At 53.0% G+C, this 25,012-nt stretch overlaps 1 protein-coding gene across 3 annotated transcripts in view; it reads left to right on the top strand.

Moving 5' to 3' along the window:
* The window catches only part of RGS12 (regulator of G protein signaling 12), a 114,924-nt gene that overhangs the window by 71,075 nt on the left and 18,837 nt on the right, over window positions 1-25,012 (top strand). For all 3 annotated transcript variants that reach the window (XM_024993717.2, XM_024993716.2, XM_059887839.1), the window contains exons 5-7: window positions 22,559-22,728; window positions 23,115-23,207; window positions 23,862-24,005. In XM_024993717.2, coding sequence (XP_024849485.1) covers window positions 22,559-22,728; window positions 23,115-23,207; window positions 23,862-24,005 — 407 coding nt within the window. The remainder of the gene's footprint in view (window positions 1-22,558; window positions 22,729-23,114; window positions 23,208-23,861; window positions 24,006-25,012) is intronic.

Below are 25,012 nucleotides of genomic sequence, written 5' to 3'. Positions count from 1 at the left end.
TTGAGCACGTTTACAGCATCTCAGAGTGTCTTCAAGTCTGTATCTGCAGACTCATCCTTGCTGTCCTTCATGGGTCCATTCTACTGACTGATTTTCCCCCTGGGTGTGGCTCTCATTTCTGCATCTTTCCTTGGCTAGTGATTTTCCAGTGGGTGTTCGATTTTGTTATCCTCCTTTGAAGAGTGTGGGGGTTTGATTTAGCTGGCTGTCAGGCTACTTGGGGATTGGCTTTATCCCTTTGAGGCTTGTTTTTAGGCTTTTTAAAAGGACAGATCTAAAGTAGCTTTCACTCTAAGCTTAGCCCCACTACTTACGGCTGACACATGTGGAGTCTCCTTCGAAGGCCAGGTATTCAGCCAGAGCTACTGGGGACTCAGAAATCTCAAAACCTGGGCGAGTTCTGGGAGCACGGAGTCTGCAGCTCCCAGCTGTGCTGTTCCTGGCCTCCCAGGGCTGCATCCTGTGTGCGCACGGCTTAGAATTCAGCAACAGACTCAGGTCTCCCAGATTGCTTTCTCCACTGCTCTTTCCTCCCGGCACCTGCGAATCCTGGCCTGGCCTAACCCTGCTCTCTGGTCTCTTCTGCTGAGTGAAGAGCTGTGATCTCCGTGAGCTCCCCTTCCCTGTGCAGACGTGTGGAAAGTGCCTCCTGGCAGACAGCGGGCAGCTCAGGGCTCGCCATGTTGATTTCCACCAGAAACCAGAGTCCAGACTTTGAAAGCCATCGTTGCGTGTGTCTTGCCTCGTTTTGTAGTGACATGTCACCGGCAGGAGGGGAAGTCCTGTCTCAGTTACTCTGTCTTAGCCAGATACAGACTTCTCATGACAGCCTATAAAATTCAGAGCAAACCTCAGGTCATGACACTTCCCTGCACAAAGAGCTTCAGTGACTTCCCATTACCTGTAGTGTAAGAGTGAGCCTCGCCACCCAGAGAACCCAGGCTCATACCCGCAGCCTGTCCTTGGCGTGTCCACCGCCCAGCTTGGCACTGAGCACCCCGCGATGATCACACAACCCAGCCCCGGAGCCCCACGAGCTCTGAGCTTCTGCGGACCGGTGCCGGCAAGCCGCAGCGTCGCCAAGCCGCAGCGTCGCCCTCCCGGAGGCAGAGCTCGGGCACAGCCCAGGACGACTGCAGGTGATCAGCTCCTGGGAGTGAGGGCAGCCACCCGGCCTGCAGCCCCCTCGTTCGTGCTGTTGCTGACTTTCACAGTGAGCGCTGAAGTCTCCCAGAATACGGAGGAGTGTCTCTCCAGAGACCCCAGGGGGCCCAGGAACTGCCCTTCCTCTGACAGGAGGGAACTGGGGGCCCACCCCCTCGGGGGATTTCTGGCTTGTCCAGCACCCTGTGGAGAGAGCAGAGGCGTAGTTAGGTGCTGGGTTGGTCTGTGGATGGTGATGCTGAGGTGTGGGGACTCCGGCGATGCCGGGCTGTGGTCACGAGCTCTCAGGACACCTCACACCCCGTCACTCCTGCCTTCTCACTGCAGCCTGGAGCCCTGCTGGCGTGTGGCTCCTGCTGGCCCAGGAGAGAGCTGGTCCTCTCTCCCATCCCCGTGTGAGGTGCTCAGAGCTTCCATTCAAAGGTTTAAGAGCAGCAAAGCCTGACAGTCCAAATCTGGCGTGGTTTCCTGCTTCCTCCAATCTGCCGACACCAGCGACGAGTTCCCGTCAGGAGCCGACAGTGGAGATGTGGCTGAACATGGGGCGGACAGGCCTGGCCGGGCTCCCGGCGTGTGTCCTGCTGGTGGCAGGAGGCCGTGGGGCACATGGAGCCAGCGCCCCCGCCCCAGCCCACTCCAGGCTCCGTCCCCCTCCTCGGGGCAGCGCCAGCCCCTCCTGGACAGGTCAGGGTCTGTGTAGCGACCCCCACCGACCACGGGAGCTCGGGGCACACGCAGGGCGCCCTCACTCGTGACCTGAGTCGCCAGCTTGGCCAGTTTGGATTTATAAAATGTAGGTAACACATCTAGGAAGGAGAGTATCTGACAGCCGGTGATTAAATGTCACACACAGTTACGTTTTACATTCGTCACTTCATGGCAAACAGGAGGAGAAGCGCAAGCAGCGACAGACTTTATTTCCTTGGGCTCCAGAATCACTGCAGACGGTGACCGCAGCCGTGAAATTAAAAGACATTGCTGCTTGGAAGAAAAACTGTGACAAACCTGGACAGTGAAATAAAAGGCAGAGACATCACTTTGCCAACAAAGTCTGCATAGTCAAAGCTATGGTTTTTCCAGTGGTCGTGTATGGATGTGAGAGTTGGACTATAAAGAAAGCTGAGCACTGAAGAATTGATGCTTTTGAACTATGGTGTTGGAGAAGACTCTTGAGAGTCCCTTGGACTGCAAGGAGATCCAACCAGTCCATCCTAAAGGAGATCGGTCCTGAATATTCTTTAGAAGGGCTGATGATGATGCTGAAGCTCCAATACTTTGGCCACCTGATGTGAAGACCTGACTCATTGGAAAAGACCCTGATGCTGGGAAAGATTAAGGCGGGACGAGAAGGGGATGAGAGGATGAGATGGTTGGATGGCATCACTGACTCAGTGGACGTGAATTTGCGCACCCTCCTGGAGATGGACGGCGCTGGGTTCTGGTTTAGCTTGCAGGGCTGTGACGACGGGTGGGTTGAGCAGCGTTCGTGTCTTGCTGGTACCGGCCTGTCCCCTCTTATGAAGTGCCCGAGCAGGGCCTCTGCGCATTTTCCTCATGGACCATCTGCCTTTCCTTACTGGTTTGTGGGCAGTGCTGACACATGTCCTGGGACTGATTCTCACGTTGGGCTCGTATGCTCGGGTGAGCTCCCTGCAGCTTGCTGTTCGGTCTCCTCACGCTCTTTTGATAACTGTGAGTTTCTCATCACTTTCCTTTTCTTCTGATGCTTTTATATCCTTTAGAGCAGCGGTTGTCCTTCCCAAGACCATGAAGGTGAAACCATGAAGGTTCTATCTTTTACGGTGAAACCTCTGGCCATCTGAGTTTTGTATGGTGTGAATCAGGGGACGGGCTTCATTTTCCCTGTGAAGCTGGTGGCCCAGTTCCATCTGGGGCAAAGGCGAGCCTCTCCCCGCCGAGCAGGCGTGGCGTCCGTCAGGTGGCCCCGTCTGTGGTCTGTTCCTGGCCTCTGACCGCTGGTTGCTCTGTTGTTGGGTCAGCAGCTTGTGTCGTGCTTACGCCGTCTGCCTGCACTCAGAGGTCTGCTTGTGTAGTCTTGAGACGCGGGGCATTGATTTGCACGTTTTGGAGCCATTAGTGGGTTGCCGGCGGTTTTCCAGACTCATCTTTCTTCTGTCTGGGCTGGTGGAGACACAGGACTTCTGGAATTCGTGTGATGCTTTCGCTGGCAATGGTGGCAAAAGCCACGCTGATATTAGGACAGCTGGGTTTTATGTTTTGTGGCCGTACCTTTGTGATCTTCATTCTGTCTTGTTTTCTAAAAATCTTCAGGTCATTCCCGCAGGAGTAAATGCTAAATCTGGCTGGGTGTGTTTGCCTTTTAAAAAGCCAGCCCTTTTAGATGACTTAGCCTCTACCCTATCTAAAACCGGCAGGAAGTGAGCTGACTTCGGGCCCGTGTGTCGCCCTCAGACATGCGGTTGTTCAGAGGAGGGAGGGAGAGTCTTGTAGCGTATAAGGCTTTGTGGGGACTTGCGTGTAAGGTGACCAGTTATCCGAGAGAGGCCAGTGGACAGGCCGTGTCTGCCTCTGCTGATGGCTGGGCTGGTCTGCTGCCCACGGGCGCTGGGGCACTTGCCGAGCTGGGCGGCGGGGCCTGGTCGGACCAGGGGCCTGCGTGTGGGAGCGGAGCCGAGCCCCAGCCGGTGGACTGAGGGGACCCCTGGTATGAGTCTGGGGGTGGGAGGAGCCAGGAAGAAGCCGAGAAGGAGCCGCTGGGGCTGCGGAGCCCTGGAGAGGATGGTGCTGTGCCCGTGAGACCTCCACGGACAGCGGTGACGGCGTCGGCGGGGCGAGGGGGCAGGCCCGGGAGAAACGGGAACGGGGCAGGGAGACACGCTCCGCTCTGGACCTGTGACTCTGGAGATGCTTCTCAGACTCCAGATGGGACCGTGGTGTTGAGAGTGGGGTGGGTAAGTGCGGATGCTAGAAGCGGTCGGGCCTGGAAGTGTGAGCTGGGGGTTTTCAGTCGGCGGGCGGGTTTAGTGCTGTGGGAGGCTTGAGTGGTGGGAGGTCATGAGAAAAGACGAGGCCCAAACATGCGCGATCAGTGGGCAGTGGAGGGCGGCTGGGGACGCGCGGCGAGCTCGAGTGGGGCGGCTCAGGCCTCTGTGATTTGGGCACCGGGACCGCTGTGCAGAGTCACTGCGGGAACCGCGAGGCCCTTGGAGCAGCACGCGCACGCACGTGATTAGGAGCCGCCAGTTTATGTTAGCGTCCCTGCTGCTGTCTTCACTGCATTTCCGGTGGGAGTGGCTCTAGGAGGGAATAAGACTTCCTAGAAGGACTAGGCAGAGAGAAGAACCCAGGACAGGACACAGGGCAAATGGAAGGAGGAAACGGCCTCAGAGGAGAAAAGGTCTCCGTTTAGATTGTTTAAAATTCAAAATTAAAACACACAGGAAGATTGAAAAAATTAAATGAAATTAATCTTTTTCTTGTGTAGATTCTAAGAAAAGAGAATATTGGTATGGCGATAATAACATCACACAAAATAATTCAAGTTAAAAACCTATAAAAAGAACAAAGCAGGCAATATGCACCAAAAATAAAGAGTCTCTCACTTATCAACAAAGTTAGATGGACTACAATAAACATGGACAAGTATTCTTAGGGGAAGGCTATGCTATGCTATGCGTAGTTTCCAGAAACTAAGAAATAGAATTAGAGCACAGAGTATTTCAGACAACTTATATACATACACACATGTATTACATTTTATACACACACACATATATATTACACCCAGTAGAGAATATACTTTTTTCTCCAAAGGCACATGGCGTATTTACCAAAGTTGACAATATTCTACTCCAGAAGTGCAGTTCCTACAAATTAAAAATATGTTTATAGCATACAGGTCACATCTACTATCAGCAGTGTAATTAAACAGCTGCTGCTGCTGCTGCTGCTAAGTCGCTTCAGTCGTGTCCGACTCTGTGCGACCCCACCAGGCTCCCTGTCCCTGGGGTTCTCCAGGCAAGAACACTGGAGTGGGTTGCCATTTCCTTCTCCAATGCATGAAAGTGAAAAGTGAAAGTGAAGTCGCTCAGTCGTGCCCGACTCTTAGCGACCCCATGGACTGCAGCCCACCAGGCTCCTCCGTCCATGGGATTTTCCAGGCAAGAGTACTGGAGTGGGGTGCCACTGCCTTCTCCGGTAATTAAATAGAAGCCAGTGGAAAAAAAGACAATACAAAATAATCTGTATGTTTTAAAGTTTAAAACTATATTTCCAAATAATCCATGGGTCAAGGAGAAAATTAAAATGGAAATTATAATACAGTTTAGAACTGTTTAATAATTACAGTGCTGTACATTAACACCATTGAATATAGTCAAAGTGGTTTTCAGAGAAAATTTTGTAGTATTAAATATATATATTATAAAAAAGAAAAGTTAGAAGATATAGGAAGTAAGCTTTCAACATAAAAACATAAGGTGGGGAAAGCATAACAAACTCAAATTAAGATTAAGGAAATAATAAGGATAAATTAGAAATTAACAAAACGGCAAACAAAACAAACAGTATATAACTGATCAGACAAAAAAAGAAGTCTTCAGTAAGTATGACCAAGGAAAAGAGGGAAAATATATCAAGAATGAAGAAGAAAGAAGACAAAGATGACATCAAATACAACAGAGAAGTGAAGTTACAAGAAAATTCTATGAATAACTTTATACTAATGCATCCGATTCATCCATTCAACAGTTATTTTTAGAGCTCCTACTTTCTTCTAAAAATTGTTTTGTGCACTGGGGATATATTGGTGAACAAAGTCCCTGCCTTCATGGGATTTACATTTCAGTAAGGTAATATCACACGGGCTTCCCTGGTGGCTCAGAGGTTAAAGCGTCTACCTGCAATGCGGGAGACCTGGGTTTGATCCCTGGGTCGGGAAGATCCCCCAGAGAAGGAAATGACAACCCACTCCAGTATTCCTGCCTGGAGAATCCCATGGATGGAAGAGCCAGGTGGGCTACAGTCCACGGGGTCGCAAAGAGTCGGACACGACTGAACGACTTAACTTTCAGCTTAACTTTCAACTTTCAAGGTAATATCACAGTCACGTGGGCAGATTGTGTTGTACGAATAGATTAAAGGGGTAAGACTATATGATTATCACAATAGAGACTAAAGGGAGTATCTGATAAAATTAAGCCCCCATTCTATTTTTTTAATTGAAATATAGTTGATTTACAATATTATATATTACAGGTGTACAATACACTCATTCATAATTTTTAAAGGATATACACCGTTTATAGTTATCACAAAGCATTGGCTGTATCCCGTGTTGTACATAATATCCTGTAGTTCAGTCACTCAGTCGTGTCCAACTCTTTGTGACCCCATGGACTGCAGCACACCAGGCTTCCCTGTCCTTCACCATCTCCTGGACTTTGCTCAAACTCATGCCCATTGAGTCCGTGATGCCATCCAACCGTCTCATCCTCTGTCGTCCCCTTCTCCTCCTGCCTTCAATCTTGCCCAGCATCAGGGTCTTTTCCAGTGAGTCAGCTCTTCCTGTCAGGTGGCCAAAGTACTGGAGTTTCAGCTTCAGCATCAGTCCTTCCAATGAATGTTCGGGACTGATCTCCTTTAGCACGGACTGGTTGGATCTCCTTGCAGTCCAAGGGACTCTCAAGAGTCTTCTCCAGCCACAGTTCAAAAGCATCAATTCTTTGGTGCTGAGCCTTATTTTTGGTCCAGCCCTCACATCCTTACATGACCACTGAAAAAAACACAGCTTTGGCAAAGTGATGTCTCTGCTTTTCAATACGCTGCCTAGATTTCTCATAGCTTTCCTTCAAGGAGTGCGTGTCTTTTAATTTCATGACTGCATTCACCATCTGCAGTGATCTTGGAGCCCAAGAAAATCTGTCACTGTTTCCACTTTTTCCCCATTCGTTTGCCATGAAGTGATGGGACTGGATGCCGTGATCTTAGGTTTTTTTTTTTTTTGAATGTTGTTTAAACCAGCTTTTTCACTCTCTTCTTTCACCCTCATCAAGAGGCTCTTTAGTTCCTCTTTGCTTTCTGCCATTGTAGCGGTGTCATCTGCGTGTCTGAGGCTGTTGATACTTCTTGCGTCTGGACTCCAGCTGTGCTTCATCCAGCTGATGTTTTGCATGGTGTACTCTGCATGTGAGTTAAATAAGCAGGGGACAGCATATAGCCTTGTGCTCCTCTCCCAGTTTTCAGCAAGTCTGTTGTTCCGTGTACACTTCTGCTGCTTCTGTGCAGTTTTCTCAGGAGGCGGGTCAGGTGGTCTGGTATTCCTGTCTCTAAGAATTTTCCACAGTTTATCGTGATCCACACAATCAAAGGCTTCAGTGTAGTCAATGAAGTAGAAGTAGATGTTTTTCTGGAATTCCCTTGTTTTCCACAGGGCGGAGTCTTAACCACTGGGCCGCCAGGGAAGACCCTTGTCGCAGTATTGTTACGATGCCTGTGTACAGTGACTGCTGTGGGTTTACAGAATGGTCCAGCGGCCTGGTTGAAGAGTTTTGGCAGCATCCTATGCCATTAGTACCCGGCTGTGGATGGAGGTTCTTAATGTACAGGAGGCTGTGATCAAAACCATCCCCAAGAAAACGAAATGCAAAAAGGCAAAATGGTTGTCTGAGGAGGCCTCACAAATAGCTGAGAAAAGAAGAGAGGCAAAAGGCAAAGGAGAAAAGGAAAGGTATAAGCATCTGAATGCAGAGTTCCAAAGAATAGCAAGGAGGGCCTTCCTCAGTGATCAGTGCAAAGAAATAGAGGAAAACAATAGAATGGGAAAGCCTAGAGATCTCTTCAAGAAAATTAGAGACACCAAGGGAACATTTCATGCAAAGATGGGCTTGATAAAGGACAGAAATGGTATGGACCTAATAGAAGCAGAAGATACTAAGAAGAGGTGGCAAGAATACACAGAAGAACTATACAAAAAAGATCTTCACGAGTAAGATAATCATGATACTATGATCACTCACCTAGAGCCAGACATCCTGGAATGTGAAGTCAAGTGGGCCTTAGAGAGCATCACTACAAACCAAGCTAGTGGACGTGATGGGATTCCAGCTCAGCTATTTCAAATCCTAAAAGATGATGCTGTGAAAGTGCTGCACTCAATATGCCAGCAAATTTGGAAAACTCAGCAGTGGCCACAGGACTGGAAAAGGTCATTTTTCATTCCAATCCCAAAGAAAGGCAATGCCAAAGAATGTCAAACTACCACACAATTGCACTCATCTCACACGCTAGCAAAGTAATGCTCAAAATTCTCCAAACTAGGCTTCAGCAATATGTGAACCATGAACTTCCCAATGTTCAAGTTGGATTTAGAAAAGGCAGAGGAAACAGAGATCAAATTGCCAACATCCACTGGATCATTGAAAAAGCAAGAGAGTTCCAGAAAAACATTTACTTCTTCATTGACTAAAAAGCTAAAGCTAAAGCTTTTGACTGTGTAGATTGCAACAAACTATGGAAGATTCTTCAAGAGATGGGAATAAAAGACCATCTTACCTGCCTCCTGAGAAACCTGTATGCAGGTCAGGAGCCAACAGTTAGAACCAGACATGGAACAAAGGACTGGTTCCAAATTGAGAAAGGAGTATGTCAAGGCTGTATACTGTCACCCTGCTTATTTAACTTCTATGCAGAGTACATCATGCAACATGCCGGGCTGGAGGAAGCATAAGCTGGAATCAAGATTGCCAGGAGAAATATCAATAACCTCAGATACGCAGATGACACCACACTTATGGCAGAAAGCGAAGAACTAAAGAGCCTCTTGATGAAGGTGAAAGAGGAGAGTGAAAAAACTGGCTTAAAACTCAGCATTCAATAAACTAAGATCATGGTTGCATCACTTCATGGCAAATAGATGAAGAAACAATGGAAACAGTGACAGATTTTATTTTCTTGGGCTCCAAAATCACTGCAGGTGGTGACTGCAGCCATGAAATCAAAAGACAGTTGCTCCTTGGAAGAAAAGCTATGACAAACCTAGATAGCATAATAAAAAGCAGAGATACTTCTTTGCCAACAAAGATCTGTAGAGTCAAAGCTATGGTTTTTCCAGTAGTCCTGTGGGAATGTGAGAATTGGAAAGAAAGCTGAGCGCTGAAGAATTGATGCTTTTGAACTGTGTTGGAGAAGATCCTTGAGAGTTCCTTGGACATCAAGGAGATCAAACCAGTTAATCCTAAAGGAAACCAGTCCTGAATATTCATTGGAGGGATTGATGCTGAAGCTCTAATACTTTGGCCACCTGATGCAAAGAGCCAGCTCATTAGAGAAGACTCTGACACTGGGAAAGATTAAAGGCAGGAGGAGAAGGGGATGACAGAGGATGAGATGGTTGAATGGCATCACTGGCTCGATGGACCTGAGTTTGAGCAAGCTCCGGGAGTTGGTGGTGGACAGGGAAGCCTCGCGTGCTGCAGTTCATGGGGTCACAAAGACTGAGCGGACTGAGCTCAGTCACGGACACGACTGAGCGACTGAGCTGACTGATGACTGTGTGTTACAGAAGGGAGAGCACCCTGCCCAGCCAGGAGGAGTCGGGGCGCTTTGTCCAGGACTCAGCTGTGTCAGGTAGAGCTGGGCTGGAGACTCCTGCTCCTCAGACGTAGCTTGCCACAAAGCAGACTTTGAACAAATATATGTTGAAATGTCCATCTTAGTGTCCCGTGCAGTTTTAGGATGGCAGAGTGAACAATGGTTGGTTCCTGGTGTGGTGGAGCCCCGATCTTGACTTATTCCATGGAAGAGTTAGGCTTGAGTGATCCCCAGGGCCAGTGAGGGGAGAGAGGGCACACCTGCCAGGTGGGCACTTTAATCTTTATTTTTTTGCACCATGTAAATTATTTTTTTAGTCTGAAACTATATCAGACTCAAAATTTGCAGCCGTAGCACAAAGAACTTCTCCTATACCATTTGAAAGTAAGTTGCTGATATGATACGCTATCATCTTGAATACTTTAGAGTATTAAAGTATTCCAGAGGAATACATTTTCTTGTAAAATCAAAATACAACTGTTGAAATTATGAACTTAACGCCGATACATTCCTGTGATCTTGTCCTCTGTCTATTCATTTCACCAATCCATGGTAAATTTCAACTCTACAGTAAAAGGATCCAGTTCAGAATCACACTTTGCTTTTACTTGCCGTGGTTTTTCTGTCTCCTCCAGGAGAAGAGTTCCTCCTTCTGCCCTTGCTTTTCACACTCATGCTGCTTTTGAAGACTGCAGACCGCTCCCTGCGTAGGTGCTACCTCAGTGTGGGTCACCTCTGCCTTAGCTCCGCCCACTGGAGACAGCCAGGCTGCTGGCGGGGGCTTTGGGATGCTCACGCATTGTCAGCACCACCTCCCGCAGGAGAAGGGGCAGGAGAGCTGCCTGCCTCCCCGGGTCGGGGGCGGGGGGAGCGGGACATGGGGCCTGAAGACCCCATGGAGCAGGAGCCAGCCTGGTGACTAGATTTTGTGAGCCTGGGATAAATGACTTTTTAAATCTGATTGCTTTATCTGAAAACCACATAAAAGCCGCAAGTGTTGTCTAGTTTTGCACCTGACGTATTGCCTTCATTATTGAGGTTTTGTGAAATCTAACTGTCCCAGAGCCCGGGTCAGAGCTGCGCAGGCTGCACCTGAGGCGAGAGCCAGCCTCTCCTTGTCTCAGTGGCTCCTCTGCACTCAGCGCCCTCCCTGCGGGGCCGGGGCGCCTGCCCCGGGCACCCGGGTGACCCACGGCCTGGACCCTTTTCCCTCTCTGCTGGCCTGCCCACCGGCCCCTGTCCTGGGGGGTGCCTGCCCCGGGCACCCGGGTGACCCACGGCCTGGACCCTTTCCCTCTCTCCTGGCCCGCCCGCCAGCCCCTGTCCCGGGGGGGCGCCTGGCCCAGGCACCCGGGTGATCGCACAGCCTGGACCCTTTTCCCTCTCTGCTGGCCCGCCCGCTGGCCCCTGTCCTGGGGGGCACCTGGTGCCCAGTGACGTGGTCTCCATGCAAACCCGGGCCCAGCCGTGGCTGCGGTCTCTGTGCCTCAGTTGAGCGTGGGGTCAGCACCCGGCTTGAGTCTCCCTTGTGGGGCCCCCAGTTGGGGTCCCTGGGCTTCTGCATTGAGCAGTGGCCTGCAGACAGGGTCAGGCCACAGCAGGGGGGTCTAAGCTTCGCGTGTGGCCCTTGGCACCCGAATGAAGGGAGGTCTTCATGGAGTGTATGATTTTAATCACTGAAATGAAATACATTAACTTCACAAAATAATTTATAAGTGAATAATGTAAGTTTTTCCATTCAAATCAATGAAATTGCCTAGGGCTCCTCTTTGAAAAGCGCCCCTGTCTCTTGTTGGTGAGTCCTGGGGGCCCTCTGTGGTCAGGTGCCGGTTAGTGGGCAGCCATGTGCGGCCGTGGCTGCCATCTCCGCGCCTCGCGTCCTGGGCCCTCAACGTGACAAGCGACAGCGTCCCCTCCGCGTCACCCCACTTCCCACGCTGCCCCTTTTTGGTTGCCGTTCTGCCCACTCGCGGCCTCGCGAGCTCTCCCGGCGTCTCACCCCCATCTGCTTGGCATTTCAGTCTCCAGAAGGACTTGTGTCGTTTCAGACCCAGGGAGTTTGTGCTGCTTTGCTCTGCCAGAATAGTTATAACTCGACTTCTCTAATGTTGACCCCAGGAGGGTCTCAGATGTAGGTTTCTGCCGTGTGGCCACGCGTCTGGTGGCCCTGGCAGGTACACGCAAGGATGCTGCACCTCTTCTAATTGTCAGCAGGGCTCTAAACAGGGGCAGGCCTTTCACCGAGAGGAGCTGGGCCGCCTGCCCGAGGCTGCACCAGGTCAAGCAGGACACGGCCTGAGGTCCGTCCTGCCCGTTCTTACCTGTGTCCTCTTCCTCCCCAGTGGCCTGGCCACTCATGGGGGTTGCCTGTGCGGTTTCTTCGAGGAAAGACAGGCTGCGTCTTTACATCTATAAAGCATACCAGGGCTGCAGCTGGGGACTGAAGCAAACACGCTCCGGGTGACTGCTGCAGGGCCTGGGCAGGACGGGGCAGACGTGAGCACGCGGCTGATGAGGGTGGGGCGGGGGGAGGGAGGGCTGGGCTGAGGGCAGGCAGCCCTTCCGGGCCTCCACCTCCCTGTGCGGGACTCGGGCATGGCTCAGAATTCTGAGTCCATGCTGGCCTTCCAGGTCGTCTGAAGAGTCTTACTAACAGTGCTTTAGCTTCTTTGACATTTTCTCAATATTTGGATGCACGGTGTAAAGATCTACTCTTGGCCCAAGCCCTGTAGTTGTTCATTTTTCCCCTAATAAGGGAAACCAAGGCGTAACGATACTCAAGTCCATGCAGCGCATCACGCGATGCCGCCCAGAGCCACAGTGACCAGCGTGGGTGCGAGTCTCCCCCAGGGCCCCCAGAGCCAAGGTGCACTGTTGCAGGACCGTGTGGCAGGCATTCTCAAGGTCTGGTCGGTTTGGAGGGTGGACCAGTTCACTGGCAAGCACAGGCTTTAAAAAGTAAACGATGTGACGTTAAAACTGTCAGAGTCCTGCGCCCAAGACTACATTTCACTGTACGTGGATCTTATCTCAAAAACTGTAAAGGAAGACCGAACTCTCATTACTGGTTTAGTTTTTGGCAAGCGTGTGTTTATCGGTTCTTAAAGTATGTTTTGTGTGCTCCAGCAAATGAGTAAATACACCAAGAATCATGGGAGCCCAGCTCTCCACTGCTGGGACGGAGTTACAGAACCGGCAAAGGAGAATGTCCTGGCGTTGGGTCGGAGCTTGAGCTGTCACTGTGAACTCGTGGCTTCAGTGGATGTGAGCACGTAGAAACGAACAAACAGATGTGCCCCTGTGTGTTCACCCAGAAGGAAAGCTGTGACCAACTTAGACAGCATGTTAGAAAGCAGAGATGGTACTTTGCCAGCAAAGGTCTGTCTAGTCAAGGGTATGGTTTTCCCAGTGGTCATGTATGGATGTGACAGTTGGATTATAAAGAAAGCTGAGCGCCGAAGAATTGATGCTTTTGAACTGTGGTGTTGGAGAAGACTCTTGAGAGACCCTTGGACTGCAAGGGGATCCAACCAGTCCATCCTAAAGGAAATCAGTCCTGAATATTCATTGGAAGGACTGATGCTGAAGCTGAAACTCCAATACTTTGGCCACTTGATGGAAAGAACTGACTCATTAGAAAAGACCCCGATGCTGGGAAAGACTGAAGGCGGGAGGAGAAGGGGGTGACAAAGGATGAGATGGTTCGATGGCATCACCAAACTTGATGCACGTGAGTTTGAGTAAACTCTGGAAGTTGGTGATGGACAGGGAAGCCTGGTGTGCTGCAGTCCGTGGGGTCACAAAGAGTCGGACATGACTGAGTGACTGACCTGAACTGAACTGAACTGTGTATCATTGGCACGTGTGGGTATGTGTGTTAGTATTTCTTAGGTCTGTCTGCTGGAAGGACCAGGAAGCAAAGAAACTCCCCAGCAGCAATGAGTAGCCCTTGTGTCCAGATCTCGGTGTCTAAACACCACTCCTCAGTGAAAGGAACTAGGTTCCTAGGAGCAAAGACTGATTTCCTGGGCTGGAGCAGGGAAAGAACGAAATGAGCCCCGCACGCGTGTCTTCTACCAGAAAATAAGGAGGCGCTCGGTGCATGCCGAGGACTTACCAGAAGGACCAAGCACCAGCTCGAAGGAAGGCCGAGCATTAAAGAAAAACAGGTCAGGTGTTTGTGGATTATACGCTGTTGGATGAAACAGGCCCGCTGAGTGCATACTGATGTAGATGAATGAGCTGTAGCAAGTGGGGAGAAGGGACGCTCTCGCAGAGTTGAGTGGAGGAGGACCGGCGACCTCAGGAAATCTCCCCTGGATGCTGAAATGCAGGAGCAGGCTCTGTCCACCACGTGAGAGCCTCCACCATGGAGAAGCCTGGCTCCCTGACCAGCAGCGCCAGCGCCACCTGCGATAGGCTGACCACCATCCTCCTGCAGAGACACGCAAGGAGAACCCACACGCGGGGCACCGGCCAGGCCAGCAGGGGACACCAGGCAGCCCAGACTGAGGGCCGTGCACGCGTAACAGGCCCACGTCTGAGTCTCGTGAACAGAGGGGCCGGGAGCTTTTAAAGAGGCCCGAGCCCTGAGCAATACTGACTTGGAGCCTGGACCGGGAAGTAGCCAGAAAGGGCCTTGTTGATGAAACGGGGACTCACGCTGTGTGACTTTCCGCCATTTTGATGGCTGTGCTCTGGCTACGAAAGGGAATGTCCTGCTCTTTAGAAATTCACACTGAAGTGTTCAGGGGCCCAGAGGTATGCTGTCTCCAGCTTAATCTCCGGTTTGGGAAGAGCTACCAGCATTTGTGTTCAGACAAGAAGGGGAGGGACTGAGCAGGATCGGGGAGAGGTCACACAGCCAACAGGGAAGGACTAGACGCTACTGAATCGGGATGAAGGGCACAAGAAGGGCCCATTTGCTGTCTTTGTAACTCTCGCAAGTTCTAATTTATACCAGAACAAAAAGTTGCCCGCACAGGGTGGCACCTGTGGCCCTAAGGGAGGGGTGCCAGGGGAGGTGTTTCCGTGCTTCAGTCAGCGTCCTGTCCCCGGGGGTGTCAGCCATAGCTGTGGCCGAGCCCTCGGACAAACGGCGGGCACGGCCTGACTCCGCACCTGCCCTCCTGAGCTCTGCCGCCTCCTCGCTGGCACATGGCCGCGCCTTGGAAACTTGAGATCAGAAAGGGCTTGCTGGGAAGGTGGCTCCCCGGGGGCTGGGCTGCGGCCTTCTAGCCTCTCCCGAATTGTTTCCTTGGAGGACGCTGAGATTGATTTGACGTCTTGTTTAACAGAGCGTCGCCCAGTTTATGCCGCAGCGTCCATCCGAGAGTCCGGAGCAGACCCCCCCACCCCGTGTTGGTAAACAGAGCCTTCGCCGCAGTCACGCATGTGCTCTGCTTTGACCTCACAGTGCTCTTGAGGGTTTAGAAGCGGTTCAGTCTGGGCTGGCTGCGTATCACCTAGGGAAGGCTCATTCCTGATGCTGTGAGCTTTGGGTGGTCACCTTCTCATTACAGACAGGCTTCATGTTTGTGGGACTGAAATTCTGTTAATAGGGAAATGAGAGTTTTACTGTGAAACATCTGTTTTCCCTTCACCACTGCTGGTTTAACAGAAAGGATTCCCCAAAGCCCCAGGGCTTCAGCTCCAGCCCTGCAGCCTCAGAGAGCAGCCTTGGGAGCTGCTCCGCCCGCTAAATAATTCAGGCTCCTCACAGCCACGGGCGAAAGGTCTGCTCTGAATTATGGATGCGTCTTTGTGAGGCTTTGTGTTAAGTGTACTGCGCCTCCTTCTCCCTTGCTGAAGGGAGAGACTCGCCCTTGTCAGCCCGGGGCCGGGCATCTCTGGAGAAAGTGCACTAACTTGCCTCCTCGGGGAGCCGAGCTCAGGAGCAATGTCTCTGTGTGTGGCCTCAGCCTTTGCCCGGGGCCCCAGGGGCTGTGCCGGCTGAGCCTGGTATGGATTCAGAGGGGTGGTTTGCGGTGAATGGTTGGAAGTATTTGGTTAAGTGGCATCACAGTGGCTCTTATCAGCTCTGCCCAGGTAAAGTCCCTCTGGTCTGCGCCCTGTCGTGGTTGGCGGGGGCAGGCAGACCGCGCGGGCTCCAGGTATGTGTGCGGGGGTGGGGGTCGGCTCCCAGGCAGGTGGCCATTAAGCCTACAGCCTGACCGTGAGCTGGGACTTAAGTCTTTACAGTGCTGGAAGTTAGGTGGATGAGATATTCTGGCGAGATAATGATGGGAGAGGGCCTGGAGTTACAGAATTATCCACGAAACGTTCATACAGGGGCGGGCCTCAAGGTACTTGCCAGAGGGTAACCTGCGTGTTCATCCAGCCAATGTAGGGGTCGTGGCGTTCCTGTTCTCAGCAAATTTGACAGACCTCGTAAACTTCCTCACCAGGAAAGCGTTTCTTTGACTCAAACTAATTGAAAGGGAGAAAAAAAACACACAGTGAGGACAGAGCCCAGGCAGCGTCTCTAAAGCTGGGCTGGGAGGCGGGAGGCGGGCTCTCCCATGGGGCTGGGAGGTGGCGGGCGGGCTCTGCCACAGGGTCTTCCCCTTGGGCTGGAGGATGCCTGTGGGTTTTCCAAACACCGGACTCCCCGGAGACTGTACTGGCCTTGGAGTTGGGGTGGGAACCCTGGCCTTGGGAGGAATTTCACTTGTGTTCAAGGGCAGTCCTGCCACAAATGTGCATCGTTTTCCGTGTGTTGAGAGTTGAAAGGTGCTGTGAATTATGAAATTCAGAATTTGACAATGGATGTCAAAGGCCAGGGGGTCTTTGTGTGTGTTGTGGACACGGACGCGCTTGGGTTTTGTCATCCCAAGGGGCTCTGCACCCGCCCGGCGGGTCTCACGCGAAGGCTCACCAGGAGGTCTTATGGTGACAAGACCCGTACGCACACGCTGTGTGGGCCCGGGGTGTCTCGTTCTCCCCTCTGAAGCGGGTGCGGGCTACCTGAGGTCTGGCTGAGGTCCGCAGACGGGGGCGGCGTGGCCTGGCCCTGGGGTGCTCCTGCATGGTCTCGGCCATCCACCTTCCAAGCTCCCGGTGCCAGAGTTGAGACCCAGGGAGCAGGCATTCGGGTCCCAGAACCCACAGCAGGGGGGTGTCTCCTGCAGACCAAGAAGGGGCTCATGGGGGCAGTGCGGGTGCGGGGCCCCTTTCTGAGCTTGTGGGTCCCCACGCCCCTCAGGCGAGCAGGAGTTTTCAGCCGAAGCGACTTCCTGGGGGGCCTCTGTCTGCAGGCAGAGCCCCCCAGCCTCCCCGACCCCTCCCCTACCCCATCTTCCTGTGCAGGATGCCAGCACCCCTAAGACTCACGCGGGGACTGCCCAGCTCCCGCCAAGAGTCCGGCAAGGCAGACCCCAGAGTGCACCGCTGACCCACCGAGTCCACACCAAGGGGCCAGGAGGTTCCTTTTATTCTGACTGTAAAGTGTCTTTATCAATGAGAATTTTAAAACTAATCTTATTTATTTTCGGCCGTGCTACGTCTTTATGGCTGCCGGCCTTTCTCTCATTGTGGTGAGCCGCACGTGGGCTCCGTAACTGCAGCTCTGGGCTCTGGACCTCAGGCTCTGTAGCTGCTCTGAGGCACGTGGGTCTTCCCGCATCTGGGATGGATCCAGCCTGTGTCTCCTGTGTTGGCAGCTGGATTCTTTACCGCGGGCCACCAGGGAAGCCCTCGATGAGACTTTTAAAGTGACAGCTATTGATCTGTGAGTCCTAAAAAGTGATTCGTATTTGCCAAGTCTTAATAGAAACGAGTCAGTGTATGGGTCATCTTCCCCTACAACATGTATTCAGCGTTCATCCTCTCCTTCCCTCAGTCCCTCCACAAACCTGCAGCGTGGGCCCCGCACCTGTCTCGCTCCCGCCCTGTGTGCCTGCTCCATGCCTGCTCCGTGTTGGAATCCAGACGTCTCGCGTTTGACAAGCAGAAGCTCTCACGCTGAAGGGTGCAGCTGCTTGCTCTGCGGCTTGCTGCCCACCTCGCCCCCCTCCCCATGGTCCACGCCTGCAGTCCTCTCAGCCCCGCCCGCGCCCCCTCCCCACCCACCGTCCAGGCCACCAGTGCGCTCAGCCGCACCTCTGCCAGGGCAGCGCTCAGGGCCCCTCTCCACAGGCAGCCAGGAGGACCAGGTCCCTTCTGTTACTATTATTATTATTACTTGTCTTATTTTTTAACATAGATGTGATGATTTTTTCCAATATTTTTTATTGAAGTATAGTTCATTTGCAATGTTGTATGGGTTTCTGCTGTACAGCAAAGCGATTTAGTCACATACCAACACATACACATGCACACACACACACACACATGTCCATTCTCTTTTAAACATGCTCTCGCTCGCTGGTTTGTCACGGGATATCGATACAGTCCTCTGCGCTGTGCAGGCGGCCCCGCCGTTTACCCACTCTACACGTCTCTTGTTACCGTTACTCAGTCGCTCAGTCGTGTCCGACTCTGCAACCCCGTGGACTGCAGCACAGCAGGCTTCCCAGTCCTGTTCCATCTCCTGGAACTTGTTCAAACACATGTCGAGTGAGTCCGTGATGCCATCCAACCATCTCATCCTCTGTCGTCCCCTTCTCCTGCCCTCAATCTTTCCCAGCATCTGGCTCTTTTCGCATCAGGTGGTCAAAGTATTGGAGCTTCAGCTTCAGCGTCGTTCCTTCCAATGAATATGCAGGACTGATCTCCTTTAGGACTGGATCTCCTTGCAGTCGAAGGGGCTCTCAAGAGTCTCCTCCAACACCACAGTTCAAAAGCATCAATTCTTTGGTGCCTGGCTTTCTTTATGGTCCAACTCTCACATCCATACATCGGAAAAACCATAGCTTTGACTCTACAGACCTTTGTTGGCAAAGAAATGTCTCTGCTTTTTAATATGCTATCTAGATTTGTCATAGCTTTTTTTCCAAGGAGCAAGCATCTTAATTTCATGACTGCAGTCACCACCTGCAGTGATTTTGGAGCCCAAGAAAATAAAATCTGTCACTGTTGCCATTGTTTCCCCATCTATTTGCCATGAAGTGATGCGACCAGATGCCATGATCTTCATTTTTTGAATGTTGAGTTTTAAGCCAACTTTTTCACTCTCCTCTTTCACTTTCATCAAGAGGCTCATTAGCTCCTCTTTGCTTTCTGCTGTAAGGGTGGTGTCGTCTGCATATCTGACATTACTGATATTTCTCCCAGCGTTCTTGATTTCAGCTTGTGCTTCATCCAGCCTGGCATTTCACATGATGTACTCTGCATATAAGTTAAATACGCAGGGTGACAATATACAGCCTTGATGTACTCCTTTCCTAATTTGGAACCAGTCTGTTCCTTCTTGTCCGTCTTACAGATTTCTCAGGAGGCAGGTCAGGTGGTCTGGTATTCTCATCTCTTTAAGAATTTTCCAGTTTGTTGTGAGCCACACAGTCAAAGGCTTTAGCATAGTCAGTGAAGCAGAAGTAGATGTTTTTCTGAAATTCTCTTGCTTCTTCTATGATGCAGTGGGTGTTGGCAGTCTGGTTCCTCTGCCTTTTCTAAATCCATCTTGAACATCTGGAAGTTCTTGGTTCACGTCCTGCTGAAGCCTGGCTTGGAGAATTTTGAGCACTGCTTTGCTAGCGTGCGAGATGAGTGCAGTTGGGCGGTAGTCTGAGCATTCTTTGGCATTGCCTTTCTTTGGGATTGGAATTAAAAACCGACCTTTTCTAGTCCTGTGGCCACTGCTGAGGTTTCCAAAGTTGCTGGCGCGCTGAGTGCAGCGCTTCGTATCACGTATGTTATGTGTCCTGTACGTAGCAGCTTGCGTCTGCTCCCCCAGCCCCCCACTCACCCCCACCCCTCCCCCTTGGCAAGCGCGAGACTGTCCTCTGTGTCCGCCCCCTGTGTCCGCCCCCTGTGTCCGTGCGTGTCACACTGTAGACTCTGCGGTAAGTGACGTCACACGGCGTGTGTCTGTCTCATTCACTTCTCTTAGTGTCGTGATCTCTAGGTCCATCCACGTTGCCGCAGATGACATTATTTAGTTCTTTTCGCGGCCGAATAATATTCCCCTGTGCGTGTGCCACGTCCTCTGTGCCCGCGCGCCTGTCAGAGGACACCCGGGCGGCCTCCGTGTCTTGGCTGCTGTGAACGTAGGGGTGCACGTGCCGTTCCAAATCCGAGTTCAGTCTGTTCTCCGTAACATTAGCGCCAGTTCACGTTCCCAGCACACCCTTTCTCCACACCCGCTCCAGCGTTTGCCATTTGTAGACGTCTTGATGGTGGCTGTGCTGCTTGTGTGAGGTGACACCTTGCTGTAATCTTGACGTGCATCTCCCTGATGGTGATGCTGAGCACTTTCATGAGCCCCAGGCTGTCTGCAGACCATCTGTGGAGAAACGTCTGCTTAGGCTTCTGTTCACTTTCCGATCGGGTTGTTTGCTATTGAGTTGTATGAGCTGCTTCTCTATTTTGGAGATTAAGCCTTGTCGTTTGCCTGGTTTGGAAATATTTTCTGCCGTCTTGCCCTTCCTTTGCTTATCACTGCCCCCCAGGGTGAAGCCCACACAGCTCGGGTGTCCGCCACCCGGCCCCGCTGGCCCTGCCTTGGGGGCTGTCCTGCCCCTCGGGCGCCCAGCCACCCCAGCTGTGAGCCGTGTGTCTTCACGGGCTCATCCTCATGGAAGGCTTTTCTCAGGTCGCTTTCTGTCTGTGCACCCCTCAGCTCTCAGCTCAGCCACGTGGCCTCAAGGGAGGAAAGCTGGAGAGCGTCTCGGTGCCGACAGTCCATCGTATTTTCAGGAAGACTGCTCGTCTCTTGAGGACAGCCGTTTCTCAGCATGGAGCGTGGCAGGAGAGCCTCCCGGCTCAGCCCCCACGCCCCGACGCTGGCTCTATGTTCCCGTCGCTTTGGCCCCATGAGGTGGGGTCCTCCCAAGCTCCTGCCTAGTGACTGACCATGCTCTTCTCCCACTTTTCTTTGGCATCTTGATCTTTTTTCTTATGATGTTTAGTTGCTCTTAAAGATACAGAAAACTAGTCCTTCAACTGTGTAATGTGTTACTTGTATTTTCCAGTTTCTTGCTTGTCTTTTGACTTCGCTTGCAGTGTTTTTTACATACTGAGATTGACTTTATTTTGTTGAGAGTAGTTGACAGACAGCTTTGTTTCAGGTGTACAACGATGGTTCAAAATGTGTATATATTGTAAAAGAATCACCGCACATGTTGCAGAACTTTTGAGATGAGAAGTTGTAGGGCTTCCCGGAGGCGCTGGTGGTAAAGGACCCGCTTGCCATTGCAGGAGACGTAAGAGACACGGGTTCGACCCCTGGGCCAGGAAGATGCCCTGGAGGAGGGCATGGCAACCCCCTCCAGTATCCCTGCCTGGAGAATCCCATGGACAGGGGAGCCTGGCGGGCTACAGTCCCCGGGGTCGCAGACTTGGACACCCTGAGTGCGCGCGCAGAGAGCTCATCACGGTCTGCTCTCGAGCCGCGCTCTCAGACGCGTGTTGGCTGTGCTCACTGTGCGTCCCATCTCAGGGACGGCTCACCGTGGGATTGGCATTTGTCCCTCGGGCCCCCCACCCACGCGGCCAGCGCTGGCACCACACAGCCTGTGCTCACACATGGAGACTCCGAGTCTGTCCCCCGGCTCTGGGTGCCCTCACTCGGCATTTCAGAGGGCTCTCCTGTGCTCCCTTCCAGTGTTTCTCTGCCTTCACCGTTCACGCCTGAATTTTTGGTCCGCATGGGGTTTGTTCTGGAGCGCACTGGGAGAGCCCCACCCCATTACTGTCCAGGCGGCCACCGCTGGCCCACGGCGCTCCCTGTGACCGGGTGTCCTGTGGGTGGAGTGGACACTCCTGCAGCAGCAGCCTCGCCCACCCCGCTCAGGACGTGTGTGCAGCGTGTCTGGCATCGGTGGGGGGGGGGGGTGGTGCTGGTCCTGCCTCTGTCTTATGTAGTTGTCCTCACGGACCTCCACACTCCTCCACATGCGGTTTTGTCCAGATCTGATAAAGCACACGTGGGGAAGTGTGTCAGGAGGAGAGGTTGACTCAGGGGGTGAGCGTCTCTGAGGTTCAGTCAACCGTGGAGCCGTGGAGTCTTCCAGGACCCCAGCCCCAGGGAGGAGGGGTGGGGAGTGTGTGTGTGTGAGCCAGCCTGTGAGTGCGTCCGTGAATGTGTGTGAGCCGGCCTGTGAGTGTGTCAGTGTGTGTGTGTGAGTGTGAGCCTACCTGTGAGTGTATCAGTGTGTGAGAGCTGGCCTGTGTGTCAGTGTGTGTGTGTAAGCTGGCCTGAGTGTCTGTCAGTGTGTGAGTGTGAGCCGGCCTGTGAGTGTGTCAGTGCATGTGGCGAGTGTGTTTCCGGTCAGTACATGCAGAAGCGGAGCTCTCCTCTCGGGGTTCTGTGTGTCGGGCTCCAGCAGAGCAGGTCCAGGCGGTTGTGTGCGTGGGCCCTGCTCCCTGCTGGGCACTGCGGCGTGCTGAGTGATGTGCGTGCCTCTCCGGGTCCTGGGAACCTGCCCGTGCCCCCTGCCCTCTGCTCTGCCCACCATCACCCAGCCCCGGCCCCGGGCGCCTCGGGACCCCGCGCGGACTCAGTGCTCCCTCCCTGTGGCACCCGCAGCCAGGTCGGCCACGACCCCGGGGGCACCCTTGTCGGGGTGCGCCTCTGCTTCAGGAGGCGCGTTCCGTCTTGTCCCCGGGCGCCCGAACAGCGTGGCGGCAGCGTGGGCGCTCCCCCCCCTGCCCAGAGGGGACGGCTTGGGGAGGCGGCGGGCGGGAGGGCAGGGGCTGCAGTGAGTGAGGTGTGTGTGGCCCACAGAGCTGACTGGCGCCGACCTGAAGGACTGCGTGAGCAACCACAGCCTGAGCAGCAATGCCAGCCTGCCCAGCGTGCAGAGCTGCCGGCGTCTGCGCGAGCGGAGAGTGGCCAGCTGGGCCGTGTCCTTCGAGCGCCTTCTGCAGGACCCGCTCGGCGTTCGCTACTTCTCCGTGAGTCTGATGGGCAGCAGGCACCCCCTCGAGCAGGACTGGGCAGGCAGGGCAAGCGTCTCCTCCTCCTGCCTCAGCCCCGGACACTCAGTTCCAGGGTCAGAGGGAGCCTCTCTCTGCTGCGTCAGGGCCTCTGTGAACCCTCAGCAGCTGCCTGTGAGCCGGGCCTGCCTTCGGGAGGGATGCTCGGCTCCTCGGGCGTCCCCAGCCTTTGGGTTTATATTCAGGGAAATTCTGGAGAGGTGCTTAGCACCTCTGGTTTCTGTGAAAGGGGGAAAATCAGAGTAAAGTGGGGAAGAGATAGCACAGGAGGGGGAGGTTCCCCCACCGCTGACTGGCCCTCTTCTGATGACTGTGTGACGGTTAATCAATGGTGTTTTCCTTAGGATTTTCTAAGGAAGGAGTTCAGTGAAGAAAACATTTTGTTCTGGCAGGCCTGCGAATACTTTAACCATGTTCCCGCACACGACAAAAAGGAGGTAGGTTTCTCAGGCGGGGACGTGAAGGGGTTGGAGGGCGGGTGGTTTCAGCAGAGGTTCACACCTAGTGTGGCTGAAAAGTCTATGCACAAATACTTTCACACGATTAAAAAAATGCTTCTTTCAGAATGTTTCTTAATATATGTGATATTTAATTTTGCCTAAACTTAGCTTGCATAAATGCCTGGAGCCCTAACACTTAGCTCAGCACGTGTACTGCCTGCTGCCCAGTGTGGAAGGGGAAATGGGAGAGAATCTGGGGGTGGGGGCGCCTTCCAGGAGCTTCCGTCTCGGCAGCCACGTGCAGGCCATGTGGGGCGGGCTGGGTCCCGGCGCGACCTGCCCTGAGGCGGCCTGCCCCCCTGCCCTCTGCCCGCCACGCTCGGCGCCACGGGGACCACATGACAGGAGCCCCAGCCCAGGTCTTCTGAGCATTAGGAGTGCCCTTTGACAGAACTTGGAGAGGAGCCGATTTATTGAAAAGCTTCATGCCAGCTGGTACTTTCAGTCAGATTTCAACCAAGAGATGGTTATTCAGTCCCAAGAAAACGTGTCTCCAGGGCCTGCAGCCACGTCAGGCGTTGGGGCTGCAGCGGTGGCAGGCACAGAGGACGAGTGCGGTCTGTGTGTGCGGCTCACACGCTGCCCCATCAGCTCTCCTACAGGGCCCGCGAGATCTTCAGTAAGTTCCTGAGCAGCAAGGCCACCACGCCGGTCAACATCGACAGCCAGGCCCAGCTGGCGGACGACATCCTCAACGCCCCCCACCCTGACATGTTCAAGGAGCAGCAGCTCCAGGTGATGGCCCTGGCGGGGGTGCAGGGTGGGGTCCTGGAGGGCTGCCCCCGCCGGCGCCAGCCCCCTGCAGGGAGTGCAGTGGTACCCTCCCCCCACCGGGCTCCCAGCTCAGGGCCAGGGTTCAGCAGGGCCCGGAGCAGGAAGACCCAGCACCGCATCCCTGTCTGTTGGCTGCTCTCTGTATGCATCTGCACGCGATCACAGGTTCATGGGCGTTGACACACACAGAGCTCCTAGGTGTGTGGGTCTTTTCAGCTTTAGGACATCATGGTGATGAGAAGTGTGTGTGGGACCTAGTGTTAGAGCCCGCGTAAAACGTGGGACCTAGTGTTAGAGCGCATGTCCACGTGGACCTAGTGTTAGAGCCCGCGTCCACATGGGACCTGGTGTTAGAGCCCGCATAAAACATGGGACCTGGTGTTAGAGCCCGCGTAAAACATGGGACCTAGTGTTAGAGCCCGTGTCCAAATGGGACCTAGTGTTAGAGCTCGCATAAAACATGGGACCTGGTGTTAGAGCCCGCGTAAAACATGGGACCTAGTGTTAGAGCCCGTGTCCAAATGGGACCTAGTGTTAGAGCTCGCATAAAACATGGGACCTGGTGTTAGAGCCCGCGTAAAACATGGGACCTGGTGTTAGAGTGCATGTCTACGTGGGACCTAGTGTTAGAGCACGTGTCCACTGGCCTCAGTAGAGGTTCCTTCTGTTGCCTAGTCATAAAGGTTGAAACAAATGAGGAAGGTATTTTCTTTTTTATATGTATTTATGTATCCGCTGCACCGGGTCTTAGCTGCAGCGTGTGGGACCCAGTTCCTTGACTGGGGGTTGAACCTGAGCCTCCTGCATCGGAACCCCGGAGTCTTAGCCACTGGGCCACCAGGGAAGTCCCGGAGGAAAGTATTTTCAAGGCAGGTCTCACTTCCTTTAGGTTCCGGTTGCCTTTGGTTTCGTTCTTATTTAACAAAGTCAAGGTTCTTCATGACTGTCCTTGGCTGTCCTGAGTCCCC

This window comes from Bos taurus, chromosome 6 (assembly GCF_002263795.3).
Source record: "Bos taurus isolate L1 Dominette 01449 registration number 42190680 breed Hereford chromosome 6, ARS-UCD2.0, whole genome shotgun sequence".
In the NCBI taxonomy this organism is placed as follows: Eukaryota; Metazoa; Chordata; class Mammalia; order Artiodactyla; family Bovidae; genus Bos; species Bos taurus.
Note: the sequence above shows the minus strand (reverse complement) of the source record. Positions and strands in the feature narration are given on the sequence as shown.